The 20,375-nt window shown below is 33.2% G+C and overlaps 2 protein-coding genes across 3 annotated transcripts; one reads left to right on the forward strand and one right to left on the reverse strand.

Moving 5' to 3' along the window:
• Window positions 1–7,345: 7,345 nt before the first annotated feature.
• On the reverse strand, window positions 7,346–11,989 carry LOC105157112 (Leucine-rich repeat protein kinase family protein). 2 transcript variants are annotated; one of them, XM_011073413.3, is made up of 13 exons: window positions 11,581–11,989; window positions 11,308–11,443; window positions 11,126–11,197; window positions 10,951–11,022; window positions 10,771–10,842; window positions 10,605–10,676; window positions 10,425–10,496; window positions 9,563–9,669; window positions 9,250–9,420; window positions 8,829–9,161; window positions 8,450–8,704; window positions 8,005–8,138; window positions 7,346–7,901 (listed from the first exon to the last, which is right to left on the reverse strand). In XM_011073413.3, the coding sequence occupies exons 1-13, from the start codon at window positions 11,666–11,668 to the stop codon at window positions 7,677–7,679; spliced, it is 1,809 nt and encodes a 602-aa protein (XP_011071715.2). In that variant the 5' UTR covers window positions 11,669–11,989; the 3' UTR covers window positions 7,346–7,676. The 2 variants fall into 2 exon arrangements, with proteins under 2 accessions (XP_011071715.2, XP_011071714.2); XM_011073412.3 differs by having other exon boundaries at window positions 9,554–9,669.
• A 2,821-nt stretch (window positions 11,990–14,810) lies between these two features.
• LOC148788583 (zinc finger protein VAR3, chloroplastic-like) lies at window positions 14,811–19,252 on the forward strand. The gene is made up of 7 exons (XM_088879015.1): window positions 14,811–15,244; window positions 15,862–15,979; window positions 17,159–17,439; window positions 17,817–17,915; window positions 18,019–18,152; window positions 18,309–18,687; window positions 18,889–19,252. Exons 1-7 carry the CDS (start codon window positions 14,811–14,813, stop codon window positions 19,250–19,252), a joined length of 1,809 nt encoding a protein of 602 aa, XP_088735141.1.
• The last annotated feature ends 1,123 nt before the right edge of the window (window positions 19,253–20,375 follow it).

Here is a 20,375-nt window from a genome sequence, read left to right on the forward strand (position 1 = left end):
AATACTTCGATCATTGTGATGTTGCTGAAATTCAGTATGCACCATAAGGATTTAAACATCATTGGGTCAAATCAAAACATGGATTCAATTAATTGAGAATTAATTGAATTTGAATTTGGTCTAGTTGAAAATTGAGATCAAGCACCAAGCGCTCGAGATCGGAAAAGAAATGAGGCCAAGATTCATTGAATGTAAAAAAGGCTTATATTGATCTTTATGAATAAGCAAGGTTTAACTCTACTAGGATTTGTCTATATAGCGGGGACACAACATAATATGTCCTTTTTTTTTTTGTAAATGTAAATTTCATTAAGTAAGGGTACAGTCGTAAGTACAACAATAATCAGAATATGGGTTCTCCCTCGACAATTCAAGGGATACGTCATATTCGATAAGATAGCATGTCCTTTGCTTGTATGTGTCACTTCTTACTCCAAAGACATACTTGGCCAGATTGAGTTTCATGTGATATTTTCTTAATGTATTGATTGTCTCCGCTAGATCAGCAAGGTGTTGGTCCATCTATCGGCTTTTTACCAGCATGTCATCAATGTACACCTCGATGTTGCGTCCTAGTTGTACTCAAAACATGCGATCCACTAGGCATTGACACGTAGCCCCTGCATTTTTTAATCCAAAAGGCATAACAACATGGCAATAGGTTCCCCCTGAAGTAATGAAGCTAACACGCTTTTGATCATCGAGATTTGGCATTATTTGGTGATAGTCCTGTGAAGCATCCATGAAACTCAATTATTCATAGCTAGAGGTGGAATCCACCAGTTGATCTATACGAGGTAAAGGATAGAAATCTTTATGGCATGCTTTGTTGATGTCACGAAATTCAACACACATACGCCACTTGTTACTTGGTTTGGATACTAGCACCACGTTGGATAACTATTCTGGAAATCGGATCTCTTTTATATGCCATGCTGATAACAACTTACTTACCTCTTCTTGTATGATTTTATCTTTCTCAGGTCCAAAATGTCTCTTTGTCTACTTTACAAGGGGAAATTCAAATCTATATTCAGATTGTGCACAGCTATGCTGGGATCAATCCCTACAAGGTCACTAGCTGTCCAAGCAAAGACGTCAACATTCTACTACAAGAAGACGGTTGATTGTCCTGCTAGTGTAGATAGAAGTTGGGAACCAATCCTAGTAATTTTATCCTGCTCTCCAGGCACCAATTAGATGATTAGTAACTCTTCCTCCACCTGGACACAAGCGGGGACGGCACCTTTTGACTGTCCTAGGTACAAATAAATGGTGAGTTATATGACGTGTCTTCCCAGCTATACGGTGATGTGTCCGGTTGGAATAGGCTTATCTCTTGGACTTGTTAGTTTAGAAACATAGCAGGTAAGCTTGTGGGTTTAGCTTTATCTGTCCTGCTAGTAGGCCTTGTTTGTCCTGTTGGTGGACCGGTTGAGCTTTTAGTCGGATGGGGCTAGTTTGCGTTACTTGTGGGCTTGGCCCAATGATTATCGGGTCACCAGCTTTTACCGATTTTGGCCAATTTTCACTAGTCCCCACCGATTTTGGACATATGCATTGGGTCGACCACATGAATAGTTCCTGATCGAACTGGCCAATCTAGTCCGATCGGGTTCAATTCTAAAAACACTTGTTATAGGAGATTCTATCACAAATTGTGTGGACTCTCTTTGGAGAGAAGACGTGTATTTCTTACCATAAACAATGACCAGAACAGTTTCACCTTGCTAGAAGACTAAGAGATGTTTTGCATTGTTAGCTTGGAAGTGGATTGTTCCTAACGTCCATATCCTCTTCACCAACCTAAGTGCAACAAAGGTTGGTATATCCAGACGATTCAATTGACATCCTTTATGCATGAGATTTGGGTCGTAAAAGCAATGAGACAGGCGATTTCATTGCTAATTGCAATATAGTATTCTCCAACACAACTTTTTTGGATGAAAATCTTTCCGTCGGTAATCCATCACTAATATCGTTAGATAGAAAAAAGCAACTTAAGGCCGTCGCAAAGTCCGTCAAAAATCCATCGCTAAGAGGATACCTTTTTGTAGTAAGATATATTGGCATTCGTCTATGTATCTTAATTATGATGACTTATTAACGGATTGTCGCTGGTTGTTAATGTTTGTAATTGGTAAAGGTTAGTCATAATTATTGTTTTCTAGAATCAATATCTTATGTTATTATGTATGTAATTAATTTTTTAGAAATAAAATTATATGAATTGGTAATAATTTAAGGTTTAATTGTATTGATTGCCTCGTATATATGAGATAGTGACAAAATAAGAACCATATATATAAGGATGGCAATTAATATTGTAGAATTAAATTCTTTTTTAACAATTACAGGACTTCGGTCATCCAATTTTAAAAAGTAACCATATTTTACTGACATATATGATTTTATAATTTTCTAAATTGGCAGAATTGCTCACTAACTTAAAAATTCCACGCCACATAAACACAAATTTAAAGTGTATAATTATAATTCTATTATATAATATAAATTTAAAAAATAATTAATCCCCACCCCCCCCCCCTTTCCCCGCCCCCTCCCCCTTACCCTGAAGGGGGCGACGCGGTCCACAACAGAGGTGGGCTACAAGTGCTGAGCGATGATGTCACCCCCTCAGCTTAAAATAATAATATATATAAATAATTATTTTTTAAATTTATAATTATTGATAAATAATAATTTTATGTTTGTGTTTTTAATCCCTTTAAGTCGATTTTCTTATTTTCTACACTAATATATATATTGGGTTTTTTATACTAATGTATTACGTATAAAATTATTTATTATATTCACGCGGGGCATACTCCTAATATAAAATATATAAATTAAAAATTTGTTTTGATGCCATTTGATTGTTTTTTTTTTCATATAAACTCTTATGTGGCAGAAAAGACAAAAAAATGTCCAATCACTAAAAATATCCACAAATAAAAAAGTGTCCCCTCTTGTTTTTCCATGTCATAGCTTATAATGTGGTAGGAAAATATTTTCATATAAGCACATACATGGTAGGGGAAAAAATATTCAGTCAGCAAAAATCCAAATTAAAAAAAAAAAAAGCAATAATTTTGTCCACCTCAGCAATTTACGGGCACTTTTAAAATTTCGATGATCGAAATTCTGTAATTATCAAAAAAAAAAAAATTATGTATCATTTGCCACTCATATATTTAGCATCCTTAGTTTTCCACCCTTCATATACACGGTAGTAAATTTAATTAAGCCATAATTAATCACAAATACTACAATCCAAAGAAATTCATGCCCAATTTAAGGATAATAAGCATTTGATTTTTTTTTAATTTTTTAGCAATTTAACGTCTAAATTCAAAAGAATTTATTCAGTAATTTAGATAATTAAATTTATTAATAACTTAATGATCAACTAGGAGTTCTTTTTTTTTTCCAATATATATCTTTTAACAATTAAGATCAGTCAATGTATTTAATCTGAACCATCTTCCAGTTCAAATTCAGAAAAAGGCTTAAATATATTTTTTATCCTTTCAATTTGGTATGGCGGCACTTTTATTCTTTATCTTTTTAGGATTGTAAAAGAAGTCTTGTAACTTTTTGATATTTTTTAATTTTGGTCTTTTCGATGGCGGACTTTGCAAAAGTCGTTGAAATATATCACGTTCACTTCACGTGATTCATTTAAATTGGGGCTTTTGTTCTAATTGGTTTATTTTTATCAACATGAACGAAAATTTTTTAAAACAACAATATAGCATATGATTTATTCCAATAATTTTTTGCAAAATCCCGAACCGAAACATCAAAAATGCAAAATTTTAAAAATTTACAGGACTCTTTTGCAACTCCTAAAAAGATAAAAACTGCCAAAATTGCGAATAGCACATGACTTATTCTGGCAATTTTTGCAAAATTTGGTACCGAAAGAACCAAAATATAAAATCTCAAAAAGTTACAAGACTATTTTACAATTCTGAAAAGATAAAGAATAAAATTGTCGAAGTACTGAACTTATAGGATTAAAAATATAATAAAGCTTTTAGAAAAATATAGGGACTGTTTACTTGTATTTGTGAGATGTCTGGTTGAAATACGATAATCTGAGTCATTTATGTATACAGGTTTGAAACCGCATACGATTCAAGTGTATACTTTAATTTGTACTGTATATATTTGCTTAATTAAATTAAAAAGAAGAAAAATAAATGAATAACTGATCAAAGTCGATAAAATGAGTATATATATGAGCTGTTTCAGCAGCTATTCCTTTTATTTTTCAAGGGTTAAATACAATATATCCTTATAATATGTCAAATGAGCAAATAAACTCCTGTAAAAAAATAATAATAAGAAATTTTTTTCCTGTGTTTCAAAAAATTAAGCAAATTATCCCCAATTCAATGATTTAGATAGAGGGTAATTAGCTTCATATTTTAAAACATAGGGAGTAATTTGCTATTTTATTTTTTACAGGGGATATTTTGCTCATTTCTCATATTATGGACTAAAAGTATTCAAATAGACAAATAAGTAATTCAAGTAGACAAATAAGTAATTCATGGACTAAAAGTATTCAAATACTAGCTGTTGTGGCACGTCGTCTCTACGTGTATATAATAAATAATTATTTATTATGTTAAAATATATTATAAATAAGAATGAGATATATAAACCAACACATTACATTTAAAAATAAATAAATAAATAGATAAAATAAAACTAATTTAGGGATATTATAGATAAAAAAAAAAACAGTATGAGTTAAATTTTCATATTAGTAATAAAATAAAAATTTAGCGAGGCGTCTTTTCAAGACAAACCGGTGAGGCTCATATGAAGGTAGGCGGACAATACCTCGCACAATGAGGTTTGGCCCCTCATTAGAGAGAATGAGGTCTTAGGGTTTATAAACTACTCAAACTCCTAATTTGTAATTTATATGAAATGCTTGTCTACGTCATAAATCGCAAAAACCCTTTTACAATTTAAACGTCCCACTCAAGCTTCTTTTCTTTTTCTTTTTTAATTTTTTTTGTACAAGTGTGCATAATAACTCAAACATATTTGTAGGTATTTAGGGGTGTAAAAATGTCCAAATAATTCCAACAAACACATATTCAACGGTCATATAAACCAATTCAACATCATTAACTAAAGTGGACCCTTTTTATAGGTTGTAAACTTCAAAGAGTATTTGAGAGTGGACCCTTCCAGTGAGAGGAAAGGGAAGTCAAAGTGGGAGGGGAAGTGAGAGAGGGAAGGAAAAAATAAGAACAATAGTTTTTGTTAAAGTTATTTGGAATGATCGGAAAAGGAGTAGATCTAAAATTTTTTCACTTAGTTGGTACGAGGAAAGCAGATTGAGAAGAATAGACTATGTTTTGTAATTTTACTGAATAACCCGTCTCTTCATTTTGGATTATAAAACAAAGAGATTAGAATTATACTAATACGATTTTAGTATATAAAAATATTTGAAAATTTTAATAGTCAAAATATTTATCAAACAAGAACAAGAATATTTTTTATTAATAAAAATATTCATTATTGACTTCGATGCAATAGTTTTTACAACAATTTTGTCGTTGTTTCATTGGTAATTATGTACGATATTATCAACGGTAAGGATAAAAGAATTTGAGAAAAATTATATATATATATATATATATGAGCAGTAGAGTAGATAAACATAAAATAATATTTTTTTTGTCTTTTTGCGCAATTTCGGATAGAAGCAAAATTGAACTCAAGAGGGGTTTCATATACATCGAGTTTTACTTCCACTCCATCTCTTCCCCCTAACTAAACACCAAACTATCTCTCATATGTTCCTTTTTACTTCCACCTTTTTTATAATCCCACTTTTCACCCCAACCGAACATATTCGAAGGGTAAGAATTCCCAATAAAATAAGTATTCTCAAGCTTCTAATATACCAATCAAGACGTAGGAATGAACTTGATAATGTTCATTCTATTCTCACTCTATTCCTGTATACCAATCACACCCAAAAAATTTATCTTTAAAATAAAATCGACATCTTTAAACTTTTAAAACATCTATAGGAACTTATAAAATGTTAATAAGATTAGCCAAAATTTTAAATTGTTTACACTATCCCAACCCCAACATCGGACAAAAAAAAACAATATTCAAATTTAAAATTTATTTGACGAAAACTTCTAATTTGAATTAAGTTTAATCAAATCAAACAAATTACGGCTCAATCGACACCAATCGAGTGGGTGCCCACCTAACTTCATTGCCAGTGGACATGTGGCAATTTGTATTTATTTTTTTAAGGGATAATTATACTCTCCTCCCTTGAAATTTGGTGTAATTATACGTAGATTCTCTATAGTTTGAGAAATTACATCGAGCACCACTGAAATTTGCTTCTATACAACAAATAAGTCCTTGTATTAGTCAAAATTCATCGAATTTTCTAATATTAATAAAAAATTTGAAAAAAATATATTTAAGCCCAATTGATTTATTGGAAGTCAAATGAATCTTTTTATGATCAAATTACCTGTATGTGAGGAGGTATATTTTCACTGTTATAAGTGTAGTTTAGTTCAAAATAAATTATTTAACCTACAAGAACTCAGTAAATATGTCACTCGAGGCAAATATCAATTTTTTATTCAGTTTTTTTGTTAATATCAACAAATTTAGTGTATTTTGGTAAATGTAGGGATTTATTTGTTAGACAGAAGCAAACATCATGGACGCTAGATTTAATTTCTCAAACTACATGAGGTCTACCTGTAATTACACTAAACCCGAAGGAGAGAGGAGTGTAATTATCTCTTTTTTTAATTATTTTTAAAATTGATTATTTATGTTTGATTAAGGTATATTTGTTTTTACTTTCTACCCTTTATTCACCACATATTTATCACTCATCACAAAAAAATTTCTCATTGTCGAAATTTCACCTGCAGCCGACGTAGAGTCCTTATCAATGCCAACAATTTTCAATATTCCTCCACATTAATTTTTTTTGTGAGAATATATATTTGTAATGAGTTAATATCAAAATTCAATTTTATTAAATGAAACATTAGACATTTTGATAAATACTAAATTGTTATTTTAAACTAAATATATTAAAATATAAATTAAAATGACATTTTGATGTTATTGTTGTATCGATCGAGTTTTATATTTCGATTTTCATTAAAAGAAATATTTTTATAATATACTCACACAAGAATGGAGGAAAGAACTGAAAAGCATGGAAAATGGGATCCCAAGCCACTCAATTGGGTGCGCATCCAATTACCAATCACACGATAAGTATACTATGCAATTCAAAAAAACATAACCAACGACACAAATGTAATGACAACAGCCTGAATTGGTACTTTTCCTCATGTAATAACAACAATCTCACCTCAACCATCCATGATTTCACGTATTTTTCCTCCATGAAATAATTGCAAGTAACTTGTTGGCAACCAAACAGCTGATAGATAGATACAGAAGCTAATAATCTACAAGAACAGTGCAAGAGAAAAATGCACATTCAGAACTGCCTGAACACGATTTTACAGTCCCGCAGACACGGTCGAGAATCATAATACCCACAAGTCAGTGGATATTTACCGGCTACGATACAGCTCAGCCCATGAGACATGAGATTCAACAATCATTTTACGAGTATCAAACAATCAAGATTTATCCGAATGAGACTCGTAGAACTCACTGAGGCAAGGGGACATGACCTCTTGCTCCAAGAACTGCAACACCTGCTGCATTGATGGCCGGTCGTCTGGGTTTGCATCAGTGCATCTTGCTGCAATTTCTATGAGAACTTCTACAGTCTCCCCTTCTGCATCTGTGCACCGTTTATCCACAACATCCTCCAGTCGGTTCTCCCTCAGAAGTGTGTTCATCTGGATATCGATTTATTTTTATCAGCACGAAAATTGCCATGAATGTAACAAGTAGGGGGATGTCTACATTACATAATAGCTTTAGATTGTTCAAGTAACATACCCAGCCGACAACATTTAATCCCCTCTTCACAAAAGATGGATCGGTGGGTCTTTTTCCAGTTACGAGTTCTAAAAGTAGGACACCAAAGCTATAGACATCGGACTTCTCCGTGGCTCTTCCACTCTGCAAGTACTCTGCACATGTTAAAAACAGCATCAGAGTTGGTATGCGTGTATGATGACTAACGAGATTTTTTTTTTTGGCAAAAATTGAGACATAGATTTAGTAGAGCACTCTAAGTAGCACTATGTATTTACACATTCCAGAACTTGAAAATGACCGTATCTGCACACTGTTGTCATTTGATACATTATGATCAACTTGGACACTTAAGGAATTGGCCGTAATAGTACAAGGATGTTATGTCTTTAATTTAAGGATGTAAGCTTCTAACACCATTTCAGCTGTTGAAGATGAACATATTAGACGCATTTGAAATACAAACCTGGAGCCAAGTAGCCGAATGTGCCTGCAACCACAGTTGTGACATGAGCATCCTCATCGACCAATAGTTTGGCAAGTCCAAAGTCTGAAACATGAGGCTCAAGGTTTTCATCAAGGAGTATGTTGCTAGATTTTATATCACGATGAACTATCTTTGGAGAGCAGTCATGGTGTAGGTAAGCTAATCCCCTAGCAGAACCAATGGCTATTCTTAAACGGGCATTCCAATTCAGAACACGGTCTTCGGACACCTCACCTAATCAAATATCATGATAAAAAGGCGATTAATGCAACGAAGCTCAAGAATATGGGAAAGGAGTAAATTGTTTCTTTTCAGGCAACTTGTCCACACGATAATGGATACAGACACAGGAAAATACCATGCAAGAAATCATCCAAGCTGCCCATGGCTAAGTAATCATAGATAAGAAGCTTTGCCGTAGGAAGCCTACAGTAACCTCTTAAGTTTACTAGATTTATATGTTTGATGCTACCCAAGATTTCAAGCTCTCTCTCAAATACTTGATCAGAACCTTCCCTTGTCCGGTCGATTTTCTTGACAGCAAAAGTTCCGCAATCATTCATAACCATTCTATATACGGTACCGAATCCTCCAGCGCCAACTACATCTTCCTCATCAAGAGACTCAATCTTTTCCACAAGTTCACAAGAAGGGTATGGAAGATCGCCATGGAACGTGATAAGCTTGGCTCCTTACACAAAATTCAAAAAATAAATAACAAAAGAGAGAAAGAAGATCAAGGAAAATTGCAAAGATAACAAAAGGGGAGCCAGTTTTACTTGGTTCTTGATGAACTTGTTTCTTGACTTCTGTGTATCTCTTAGCAGCCCTTTCCTTCTTAGTCAGGAACCAAATCCAGACAAAACCAAGAAGCAAAATAACAGCAAACCCTAGCATGGACACTGCTCCAATCACTAGCCCTTTGACATAGTGGGAGGGTCGCTTATGCACTGTCGAATTTAGAAACTCACAAGTTAATAATTTCACTGCTAATGGAACATGACGTAAAATTTTCATATCACAGCAGGAGTAATATTTCCTGGCTTTGCAGTTTTAGAAGGTTGTATTACATAGTTTACTTACAAGCAATACCTGTTGCTTCATCACTTTCAGCGTGAGGCAACATAGCAGGGAAACCAAGTGAGGTTCGGCAGGGCTTGTTCACTTGTTGGCCACAAAGATCTAGATTACCAATAAACCTAGGCATAAGGTATAGAACTTCAGGATAATCTCCATATAACTAAAGATACCATCAAAGAATGAGAGTTCAAATCACCATACAAATGCACAAATCTTAGAAGCAAGACCAAAATTTTCATGTATGAATTTGATGCATCCTTAAAAGCACATTTCAATCTGAAATAATGCTTAAATATTCATCATAGAGAATCACATTTGCAGAAACCGACAATGTGATTATACTGTGGTCAGTGGCAGTCAAATTCAGAATCTTTTTGGGACAGCAAGCCCGCTAGTGGATATGGTAAACTGGTGAATCATCTGGTTGAAATTCAATATGGAAAAGGAATATAAATAAGTGTGTGTTTCCAATTGAGACCTTCATTAGGCTGGAGTGATTACATGCAATATACAGAACTATCCTGAAAAGTCATATGACATAGTAAGAAGTAAAATGATAAGGATCCATTGTTTCCCATTTCCACTATGAACAATTCATCAGAGGTGCATAAATTTCATTAGACAAATCCTTCTAAAATGAAAACATCAAGTCATCAATCTTGAATCACTAACATAATTGTTTCATGTACTCCATACTAGAAACCTATTATGAAAGACAGAAGAGAGGAATGCAGCAGCTTCAGCTATTGAAACATTTCCCTGTTAAGTATTTTTATATTGTTATCCCCAAGAACCATAGCTAAAGCAAATGAAATTAAAAAATGGATATGGAAATGTCAAGATTCAGAATTAGTTTTATGACAAAGGAACTTACGACTTGTTACCAAATTTGCTCAGTACTCCAACATCCGGTATTTCACCAGACAAGAAGTTGGTAGACAAATTTCTGGAAAAATTGCATAAAGTAGATTATGTATCAATTTCCTGAAACAACTATATACAGTTATCTAAGAAGCAAAAGCATGAAATAAGGCAGAGATTTCGCTTTACTCACAGATATGCCAGACGTGTTAAACGACCAAGAGAAGAAGGTATAGCACCTTTCAGTGTATTGCTTGATAAATCCCTACACAAAAATTACACATGTGTATTATTCAAAGAGATAAATAATTTAACAGGCCTTTTGATTAGATGATCAAATCATGTATAAGAAATCTTACAATATAGTCAATGAAGAAAGGTTCCCGATCGTAGAAGGTATGCCTCCTTGAAAATAGTTAGCTCGAAGGTACCTAAATATACAATGCCACAAAATGTGAATTAATCTCATACCAGATGCATGCTGAAGAACACTAAGAACTGGGAAAACATCCCAAAAGAGTTTACTCATTTCCACTTACAGTGCTCTAAGTTCAGAACATTTTGCAATCTCATTAGGAATGTAACCATGAAGACTATTCTGGTGAAGCGCCCTAAATTCTCGATATCCGAAAATGTTAACACAATACACAATACACAATACACAAAGCATTGAACTTGAGAATTGGCATTAAGGCAATAGCAATGGGGACTTACAGTCTTTGTAATCTACTGAGTTTACAAATGTTAGGGGATATAATTCCTCCAAGCTGCATGTATGGTAGATTTCTACAGGCAAAACAAGGGAATTCCTAGTAAGATTTGGAGTAATCACAAAGCAGATAAGCACAAGAAAGAGGAAAAATCAGAACTATACTAGCAAGAAAAGAGTCACATACATAGATATAACTCTTTGGTCTTCTGGGCTGCAAGAAATACCAGTCCACTGACATGGAGATTCATCAGTATCTTTCCAGTTACTCAGAATGTTCTTACTGTCATTCAGACTAGTTTTCACTTCCAACAATGTAAGACCTAATGTCCAAAAAAACAAAAGGAAAAGAGACCAAATTCAAACACCAATTTCCCATCTTAAAATACACACTTGAGCTCAACTAAAGACCAAATCTTTACAAAATATTTCAAAAGAAAATGTCATATAAATAGCTTACCATCTGGAGTAAGAGCAAGAGAGCAATCCCACAAAAGGGCTCTTGCTAAAGCTGCCAAGAACACCAAAACTAAAACACCCCTTTTCATTTCTTGATTTAAAAGTGAAGTTCCTCACCACTGCTAACTTCCAGCTTCTTCAAGAAAGCAATTTTCTTCTTCTCTCCTCTTCTTTTTTTTTTTTTTTTTCTGGGATTTTTAGAAGAATTTGAATGAAAAGAGAAGAGAAAAAGGATTTGATGATGAAAAGGCTGAAACTTGCAAAAAGAATGGAGTGGGGTTATAAGGGTGGGTACTGCTATAATTACAAATGTGTTTATTATCAAAAATTCATAATCATCACTCACAAAAACCTACCACTTCTACACCTGAAGCAGCATTTTCCTTTTTCTCCTTTTATTTCCCTCCTTTTCACTTAAATTTTATCCTTTTCTATAATTGTTGAAGTAAGGAGTAAGCTTCTCTTTTAAACTGTATCGGGATACGTGCAATGAAACATAGCCGTTGTCGCAATGGTGTTCAAAAAGCTGAGTTATATAAATACTCTCATAAAATGTGCGTGAACTGCAGTTTTATTATCCAAAGGCTCAGATCCATTAAGGACAGAATCGGCGGTGCAGAGGTGGAGAGTGGTGGGTGTTTGGTGATTCAGCGCGTGAGATTTTGTGGACTTGATGCTGATTTGGGTTTGAATAAAAGTCCAATGTTGCACTGCCCGAGTCTGAATTCGTGCAGGAAAATTAAAGAAATAGTTCGAAAATTGGAGAAAAAGAAATTCACGCGCGCGAGAAAAGGTGTACTGTGGATGGGTTAGGGGTAGGTGTGGGTTCAAAACGTACCTTGAAATTTGGCATAGTATTTGGAATTGTGTTTCGAGTATTTAATTTTAATATTTTAATAGTATTTTTTTTATTTATTTTTGAGATAATTTAAAATATTTTAATAGTATTTTTTGGATTTGTATTTTGAGATAATTTAAAATATTTTAAAATAAGTGATGTAAATTTGATATTGGGATTCGTGAGACAAAATCACTATTCATTATCAAATTATATCTTTTTTATATATATTTTATATATAAATATGTATATATAAGTATTGTATATTTAATGTTGTAGTTTTAAAAAATAAAAATCAATATTTATTGTCAAATCATGTCTCTTTAATATTATATATAAGTGTATATATATATGTTATATATATTGAAAGTCGAAAAATAAAAAAATACACAAATAAGGTATAAAAAAATACAAAAATAAGCATTAGCTGTGTTTTATCTTGTCTCAAAAAATGTTCAAACATAAAATCAAACATCATGTAAATTATTAGTGATGGTGACTCTGCATTTGTGTATATAATAAATAATATTTTATATTTTAAAATATAATACAATAAAAATATGTATATAAATCAATACATTAAATTTTTCAAAACGGAAAAGGAAAAAATACAATAAGAAAAAGAAAATAAATTTAACTGTATATTGACATAATTATAAAATTAGTGTCACATAAACGATGTTTGTGAAAAAAAAAAAAGTCTTCTCTTATATATTAACTAGTATTCTACTTGCATAATAAAGGGTTAAATACAGTTTGCATCCCTAAATATGTTACCTCATCAATTACCCCCCATGAACTAAAAAGACATTCATACCCCCTGTCTTTAGATAATTCGTTAAATTAAATAAAAAATAACAAAAATATCCTTGATTATTAATAATACGATATGTTTATATTAATACCTTCTATTATTAAATATATATTAATCAATTTAAAAAGTTTATTTAACTACGATATTTATAAATTAATATTAGATTCGTATAAATTAATCATGTACAGATAATTATTTCAAATTTGAGTGTATAAATAGTCGTACTGATAATTAACAAAGATTTATAAAATCTCTAATTTTAGATTAACAAATAAAGATGAATTTGTGCATATTAAAATTTTACGCACAAGTATTTTAAGGTATAGGCTCTATCCAAATTCAAAAAGAATATTATAATAGATATGTGTTCAAGTCTGGATCTAATGTAAAAATATTAGTTACGAATATGGGTCATAACTATCAAAATGAGTTTGGGTCTGAATCTAGGTATTGCATACTAATTGACAAGTTTAATGTGTTCGTCCTAAGGTTAGGTCAAGGGGATAAAATAGAATTATTACATGAAAAGATAAAAAAAATAAAAATTACCTCATTAACGTTTTCCCCAAGACATATAGTTCTTTCTTGTCTCTTTAAATTCATGTTACATTCGGTGCTTACTGCACTAATTTGAATGGTTCGCACTTGATGCACATCGTGCATACTGTCATTTTTAACAAGTGGAAAGTTCGTTAATTATTTGATTACTTGGTGTGTTCGATACTGAGTATAGAGTTTGTACTTTTTAAAAAATATACTCGTTGATTTGTGTTAAATTCATGCTACAATCGACAATTTGCATTTGTGTATAAATTATGTGATTATCTTGTGTATTTCATGTCGAGTGTAGTATTTGAAAAACTAGATGAGATCTGTTTGATTTTAATTTTATTAGAGGTGTACAATGTTGTGCCATATTTGGTTTTTATTTTTATTAGAGGTGTATAATGTACTACAAATATATTTTATGTAATACATTTGGAATATCGATGAAACATAATACGTCTGGAAGTTAATAAATACACATTAATTAAATTAAAATATTAAAAAATATATAAATTGGTTTAAAAAAAAGTAATGTGTATATATATATATATTGGGTGAATAACAATTTATCCCCTATGATATTGAAAATAAGCACATTACCCTCTTATAAAAAAATTATAGTAATTTACCCCCCTATACTTTTTAAAATGAAGCAATTTAACTCCTTCTATAAGGAGGTAAATTGCTTCATTTTAAAAATTATAGGGGAGTAAATTGTTGTATTTTAGAAAATATAAGGAGGTAAAACGCTATTTGTTTTTTTCATAAGGGGGTAATTTGCTCATTTGCAATATCATAAGGGGGTTGCTTGCATTTTTTCCTGTATATATTTATATATATATAGTGTAACAGTATAAGTTTAGGCTGAACCCGAAGTTCGAAAGACGATTTTACCAGTTGACAATAAAGTACGATAGAAGCGTGATTAGATAATAGGAAGGGCTGAACCCATGTAAAATCTTGTTATGCTCCCACAGCTGACACTGCTGAATTTTCTCTCCCAAACAGGCAGAGCCACCGTCCCTCTGCCGGAATGGGCAGCGCAGCCAGGCTCAGGACCCTCCTAAGGGCCCCCTTTCCGCCTTTCCACCAATCGCTCTTCCTTTTCTGCCACCGCCTGTTTGTTCTTTCTTCCTCGCCCGTCAGCATCTTCACTTTGTCCTCCCTCTCCAAAACGGAATCCCATGCTCCTCAATCAGTCAACTCTTTCCACTCCCAACTAGGTAATAATTATGCATGCTTACTCCACTCTTCCGCCGCTCAGAATCAACAGCAGCACGACCATCCGTGGTCCGAATGGAGACATTTTCTCCAAATTTTGTCAAATGGGCAGGGATTACATGTCCCTGCGGACAACGGAATTCTCCCTGAGGACGCGTTCGTAGTGTATGAGGAAGTTCTCGATGATTTTGTACGCTCTGCCGCCTCGTGCTTAGCATTCGCTAGGGCCCGGCTGGATCTTCTAAGGTTTGAATTCGTTTCGTTTACGTTTCTGAGTTTTTAGAGAAAATTGCGATGATGAAGCTGCTTGTTTTCTGTTAAGTACTTTGCTTTGGAGGTGTTGCACTCTAAGTAGTTTGTTGTTTTGATTGGTTACCTGTTCTTGAACTTTCTTTACATGTTTAGTGCAATTTTCTGGAGGGAGCAAGGTTCAGGTTTTGATAGTTCATGTTCTTAGCAAATGTAATTCTTTACTTAATCATTGGTTTTTCTCCTGTTTCAATCAGTTTTTTATTTCTAGTTATGTGAAAGCAAGTAAAGTTGAATACTTATGACAATGGTATTGTAACTTCATTGTGATTCAAAGTAATAGGATCATTGTCTTGAATGGTCTCACCTTTTACTCCACTTATTATTCCAATTTTTACATGTTCGGGAATTTTGGGATGTGAAATTTTATGTTCGAGTGCAAAGGTGCTTAAAACAAATTCTCTTTAGTCAAGCTACTCCTTTCTATTGTAAAATCAAGCTTGTTGTTTACTACTGATGTAAATTTTGACTTCAGCTTCCTTTCTAGAAAGATATAATGGCCTTAGTGTCATATTTGCTCATTGAGTTAAGTTTGATATGTATTGTTGAATCAGATTGCTTTCAAGGAGGGACATTGAAGCAGTTGTATCGAATGGAACCCCCTTTTTGTTTAAAAGTGCAATAGAAACTGCAAGGAAGATGAAGGCATTTTTGGGAACCGACGGAGACAATGTATGTAAATGAATCTTTCCTACTCATCTGTTGATATTGCTGAATCACTTTGGTAATGAACTAATCTTAGGGGTATAAAACACTAATTTTAATCTTGACAAACTATTAATATACTCCTAGGACTCCACTAAGATTGAGTTTCTATGACTTATTTGTTTTCTGGGGATTCCTTGCAAGTGCAACCCCCTTTTTACAGAACTTGCTGCCCCCTACTTTGAGCAGCTCCGTGCAACTTCTGTTGTTCAGTTAGAAGTATTTTTTATTAATTCCTCTGAGTTTATTTATTCTCAGGCACAAAAGAGTTAACTGGTGGGAAGTTTTGATGAGATACTTCTGTCGAAGTCTTTTGTGTTTAATGATGATGGGAAAAAAATTTGATATATAATGATAACATTTTGTTTGACTGCAAAGTCAAAACAAAGCATTCAGTTGGAGTTTTGACTTGAACTGATTACATATGTACTGAAATATCAAGACCGCACTATGACTTTAAAGAGCTTAGCTAGCATCAAATTTTTATGCCAAAGGCTAAATCTGAATTCAGTCATTTGTTAATGTTGTTGTTGTTGTTGCCTTTGCTTTTGCTTTCCTTTTCTCTTTTTCTTTGGGGTGGAGGGTTATGAAATGCTTAATAAAAGTTCTGAATGAAGACTAATCAATTTTGAGACCTTCCATCTCATATGATCAACCTGCAAATCCAACCTGGCTATAATAGTGCTTTCTGTTACACAATTGCAACTTCAAGCTCAAATCTTGAACATTTCTGGAAGTTTCTTGTCCATTCAACTTCAGGGGCTCTATGCACAAAGCTGGCTCCATACCGGTTATGAGAACTGGCTATACTAGTTTGGTTGAAATAATACTTTGAATTCACATTAAGAAGTTCTGTGGTTAATACAATTTTATTCAAAATTAGTTTGCCAAAATGTGAGAGCAAACAGGGGACTATGTTGCACTGAATTTATTAACTTATATTTTACAAGCTAAAATTCCACTTAACTGAGCATGTACTTCTCTTGAAAAGACTTCAATAAATTGTTAATTCCAATTGATCCTTTCTGGCTGTGTGTTTATGTTCATGCATGCGAACATTTTAATACCTATGACCTGTGAAACTACAAACACTAGTCAACTTTTTCCTTTCTATTGTATGAAATCATTACTGTTTTTTGATTTCAGGTCTCAGAATTTGATAAAGCAAATACTGTCGATCTTATGAAATATGTACTAAGTTATGCAAGCAATCCAATTGTTTCTTTCGAAAGAAATGGGCTGTATAGTGGGGAACTTGTTAACTCATCAATTCGGAATCTGTTGCAAGAGTTGGGCACTGTAAGCTGCGGAGATCCCACAGGTTATGTGCCTGCCTCAGATTATCAGTTGTCAGGTAGACAAAGAGTAATCTGCAGACCTCTTGGACGAAATATTGAAATGAAGAGAGGCGACTGGATATGCCTAAAGTATGACTGGTCTTTTTTGTCCCCATATTATGTTTTATGTTGTGCTTACCTTGGAGTAGATTTTTCAGTATGAGGTTTATAAAAGATAGAAGGAAAATTTTGTGGCCAGTACTCAGACTAAATTGGTTGTGGGTCCAAATATAAATATAAATTCTCCTGTTCCCGGAGGAAGTGAAACCACCTTTTCAGAAAGAAAAAGGAAAAACGAGTATAGCAATAATTCCCTTAAGGAAACACTCTTAATTCTTCCTCTTTCATGAAAACAAATTTGGTTATTGAAAGTTTGTCCACCTGTAGTCCAATGATACTTAAATCCAGAGGCGAATTGGTTATTCTAGTTCATGTTTGCTTACTGTTGGATTTTTTTGATTGAGCAGGTGCAATTTTATGAACTTTGCAAGAAACATGAAATGCCTCGAATGTGAGGAACCCAGACCAAAGAAACAGCTAACTGGTGGGGAGTGGCAATGTCCTCAGTAAGCAATTTTATAACGTAGAGAGGCTTAATTTGTAAGTTTATAATAGACCAAAACCTAGTCATCGGAATGATGTAGTGACATTCAATATTCCTTGTTGCAGATGCAATTTCTTCAACTACGGAAGGAATTTGGTTTGCTTAAGATGTGACTGCAGACGACATGGTACACTATTATTTAATACCATGAACTTTATATCTAGTTTGGGGAATGAAGAGAAGGCACAACACTCATTTAGTAGAATTTCCCTAGTGAATAATGTGACAGATACTAATAATGCCTCTGGCATTGAAGGTTTTCCTGAAATCATGCCTCAATACAGGAGAGCTCGAACCTCAGAGATAGATTATGGGAACAAGGTACAAATAGGACCCCATGAAACTGCCCCATTAGGTGTCAGGAATCAAAACACCACAAGTAGTGAGTCCCAGAGTTTTGGTGAGAATTTTCAGTTTCTGAGAAATTCAGCAAGTCAGATAGATACCCAGAAAAAAGAAAGAGAGGGAGCTGAAACACCAGAAAGATGGTTCAAGAGGATGGTGGAACTGCATGATGCCAAAGACCTGCCAACTGCCATTTCAGACAAGGACTTCACCTGGATGATGCCAATGCACAAGGAAGAAAACCGTTTTGCAGCTACAAGGAACAAAGATCATTCGCGGACTTTTCCCAAGTATAGTAAACAGGGAACCATGGATCAGCCAACTGATACAAATTTTGTCCCTTTCGTCCCATTCCCTCCAGGCTACTTTGCTAGAAAGAACACTGACTAGCCAAGTGGCTCAGAGTCCCCGGTAAAAACTGTGGACAGCACCTCTTCCAATGAAACAACTGTTGATACCAAGAGGCCGAATGATGCAACACACAGAATGTCTGATGCAAGTACCATACAGGCAAAAAACAGCAAATCAATGCGCTCAATACGTTCAAATTTCTCTCGGGAGACTGTGGCTAATATGAATACTGGCCCCAGTGTTGTAAACCAACCAACGAGCTCAAGAAATTCACAGTTCTCTGGTGAAAATATCAGAAGTAGCTGGACAGGAAACAACTTGGAGGGGTTGGCTGTGAAGGAATCTGATCCTCTGGACATGTTTGAAGAGGTCAAAGACGAAAGGTGGTTCAAACGTGTTGCACAGACAAAGGATATCTCCGAGCTGAGCCAGATCCCAGATGAAGACTTTCCATCAATAATGCCTCTGCGCAAGGGTGTAAATAGGTTCGTTGTGAGCAAGAGGAAGATGCCGCTTGAGAGGAGGCTGACATCCCAAAAGTATAGGAGAAACCTACCGATTGTCGGTAGTGTTCCTATGAAGAAGAAAAATGACAATAGCTAAGGAATTGAACATAATCGTCTTAGGCAATGTTGTATTACAAATTTTGATCTTCGTTTTTGTTTGTTTTTTGTTTGGGTTGAGAAAATGAGTGAATGCTTATATGGTGAAGAACTATAGGAAAATCCCACTTGTTCGAAGTAGATTTACAAGGCCACTTTTGGACATTGATTACTACACAAAATGCTAAAGAAGTATTTTATTCACTTTAAAGAATCAAATTTAGTATTTTATTTTCTTGTGTTTTTATGTTGCAAATTTAAGTTCATACGTATTCAATTTTTAGTCCATCTTTAATAAAGTGATCTATTCAAAACTCTTAAACTTATATATTTGCAAAATATGATTATCTTGACTTAATTTTGACAAAGAAAATTGAAATGAAAAATTGATGTTGTCCAAGACCATTAATTCCGAACCTAGGCTCCACGTACGATCTCAACCATGCTTTTTTTTATCCAGCCGACCAGAATACCACTGATGCATTTTGAATTTTGTTAAAGGATAAATTACAACTATATTTTTTTCCTGTAATTTAATATAATTATAGATATTTTTTATTATTTAAAAAATTATAAATATCTTTTTAGATAAAAAATAATTATATAGTTCTCAAATAATGGTGTCGACATTACTACTTTACTTTTATTAAAAAAAATTCAAAAAACATACAAAAATTTAAGGGTGGGTAAAATAAACAAGTTATAGAGAATATTAGCTGATAAAATATTTTAAAAAATTATAATATTATATATAAAATTATAATTTATAATTCAAAATGATATTCTGGTCAATTCATTACAAAAGTTGAAAAAAAACCTAATAGAGGCTAACAGAATAGATTTTTTATTATATGAACATTAGAATTAGAGGGTATTTATTAATTTTTAAATAATATTAAGATATTTAAAATTGTGTTAAATTTTAGGAGAGATGATTATAACTTACCCATTTATTAAATTATAAGAACTAATTTTGTTTGTATAAATTGACATATCTTTGCCCTTTTAATACAACAAAATATAGAAAAAAAAAAAGAAAAATGACTGTTACTTTTCGGCTATTATTTTTCAAAAGAAAAAAACTCTCTCTCTCTTGACGGTTATTACCATAACTGCTCTCTCTC

The sequence above is a fragment of the Sesamum indicum genome, linkage group LG3, assembly GCF_026168435.1.
Source record: "Sesamum indicum cultivar Baizhima isolate 11 linkage group LG3, ASM2616843v1, whole genome shotgun sequence".
In the NCBI taxonomy this organism is placed as follows: Eukaryota; Viridiplantae; Streptophyta; class Magnoliopsida; order Lamiales; family Pedaliaceae; genus Sesamum; species Sesamum indicum.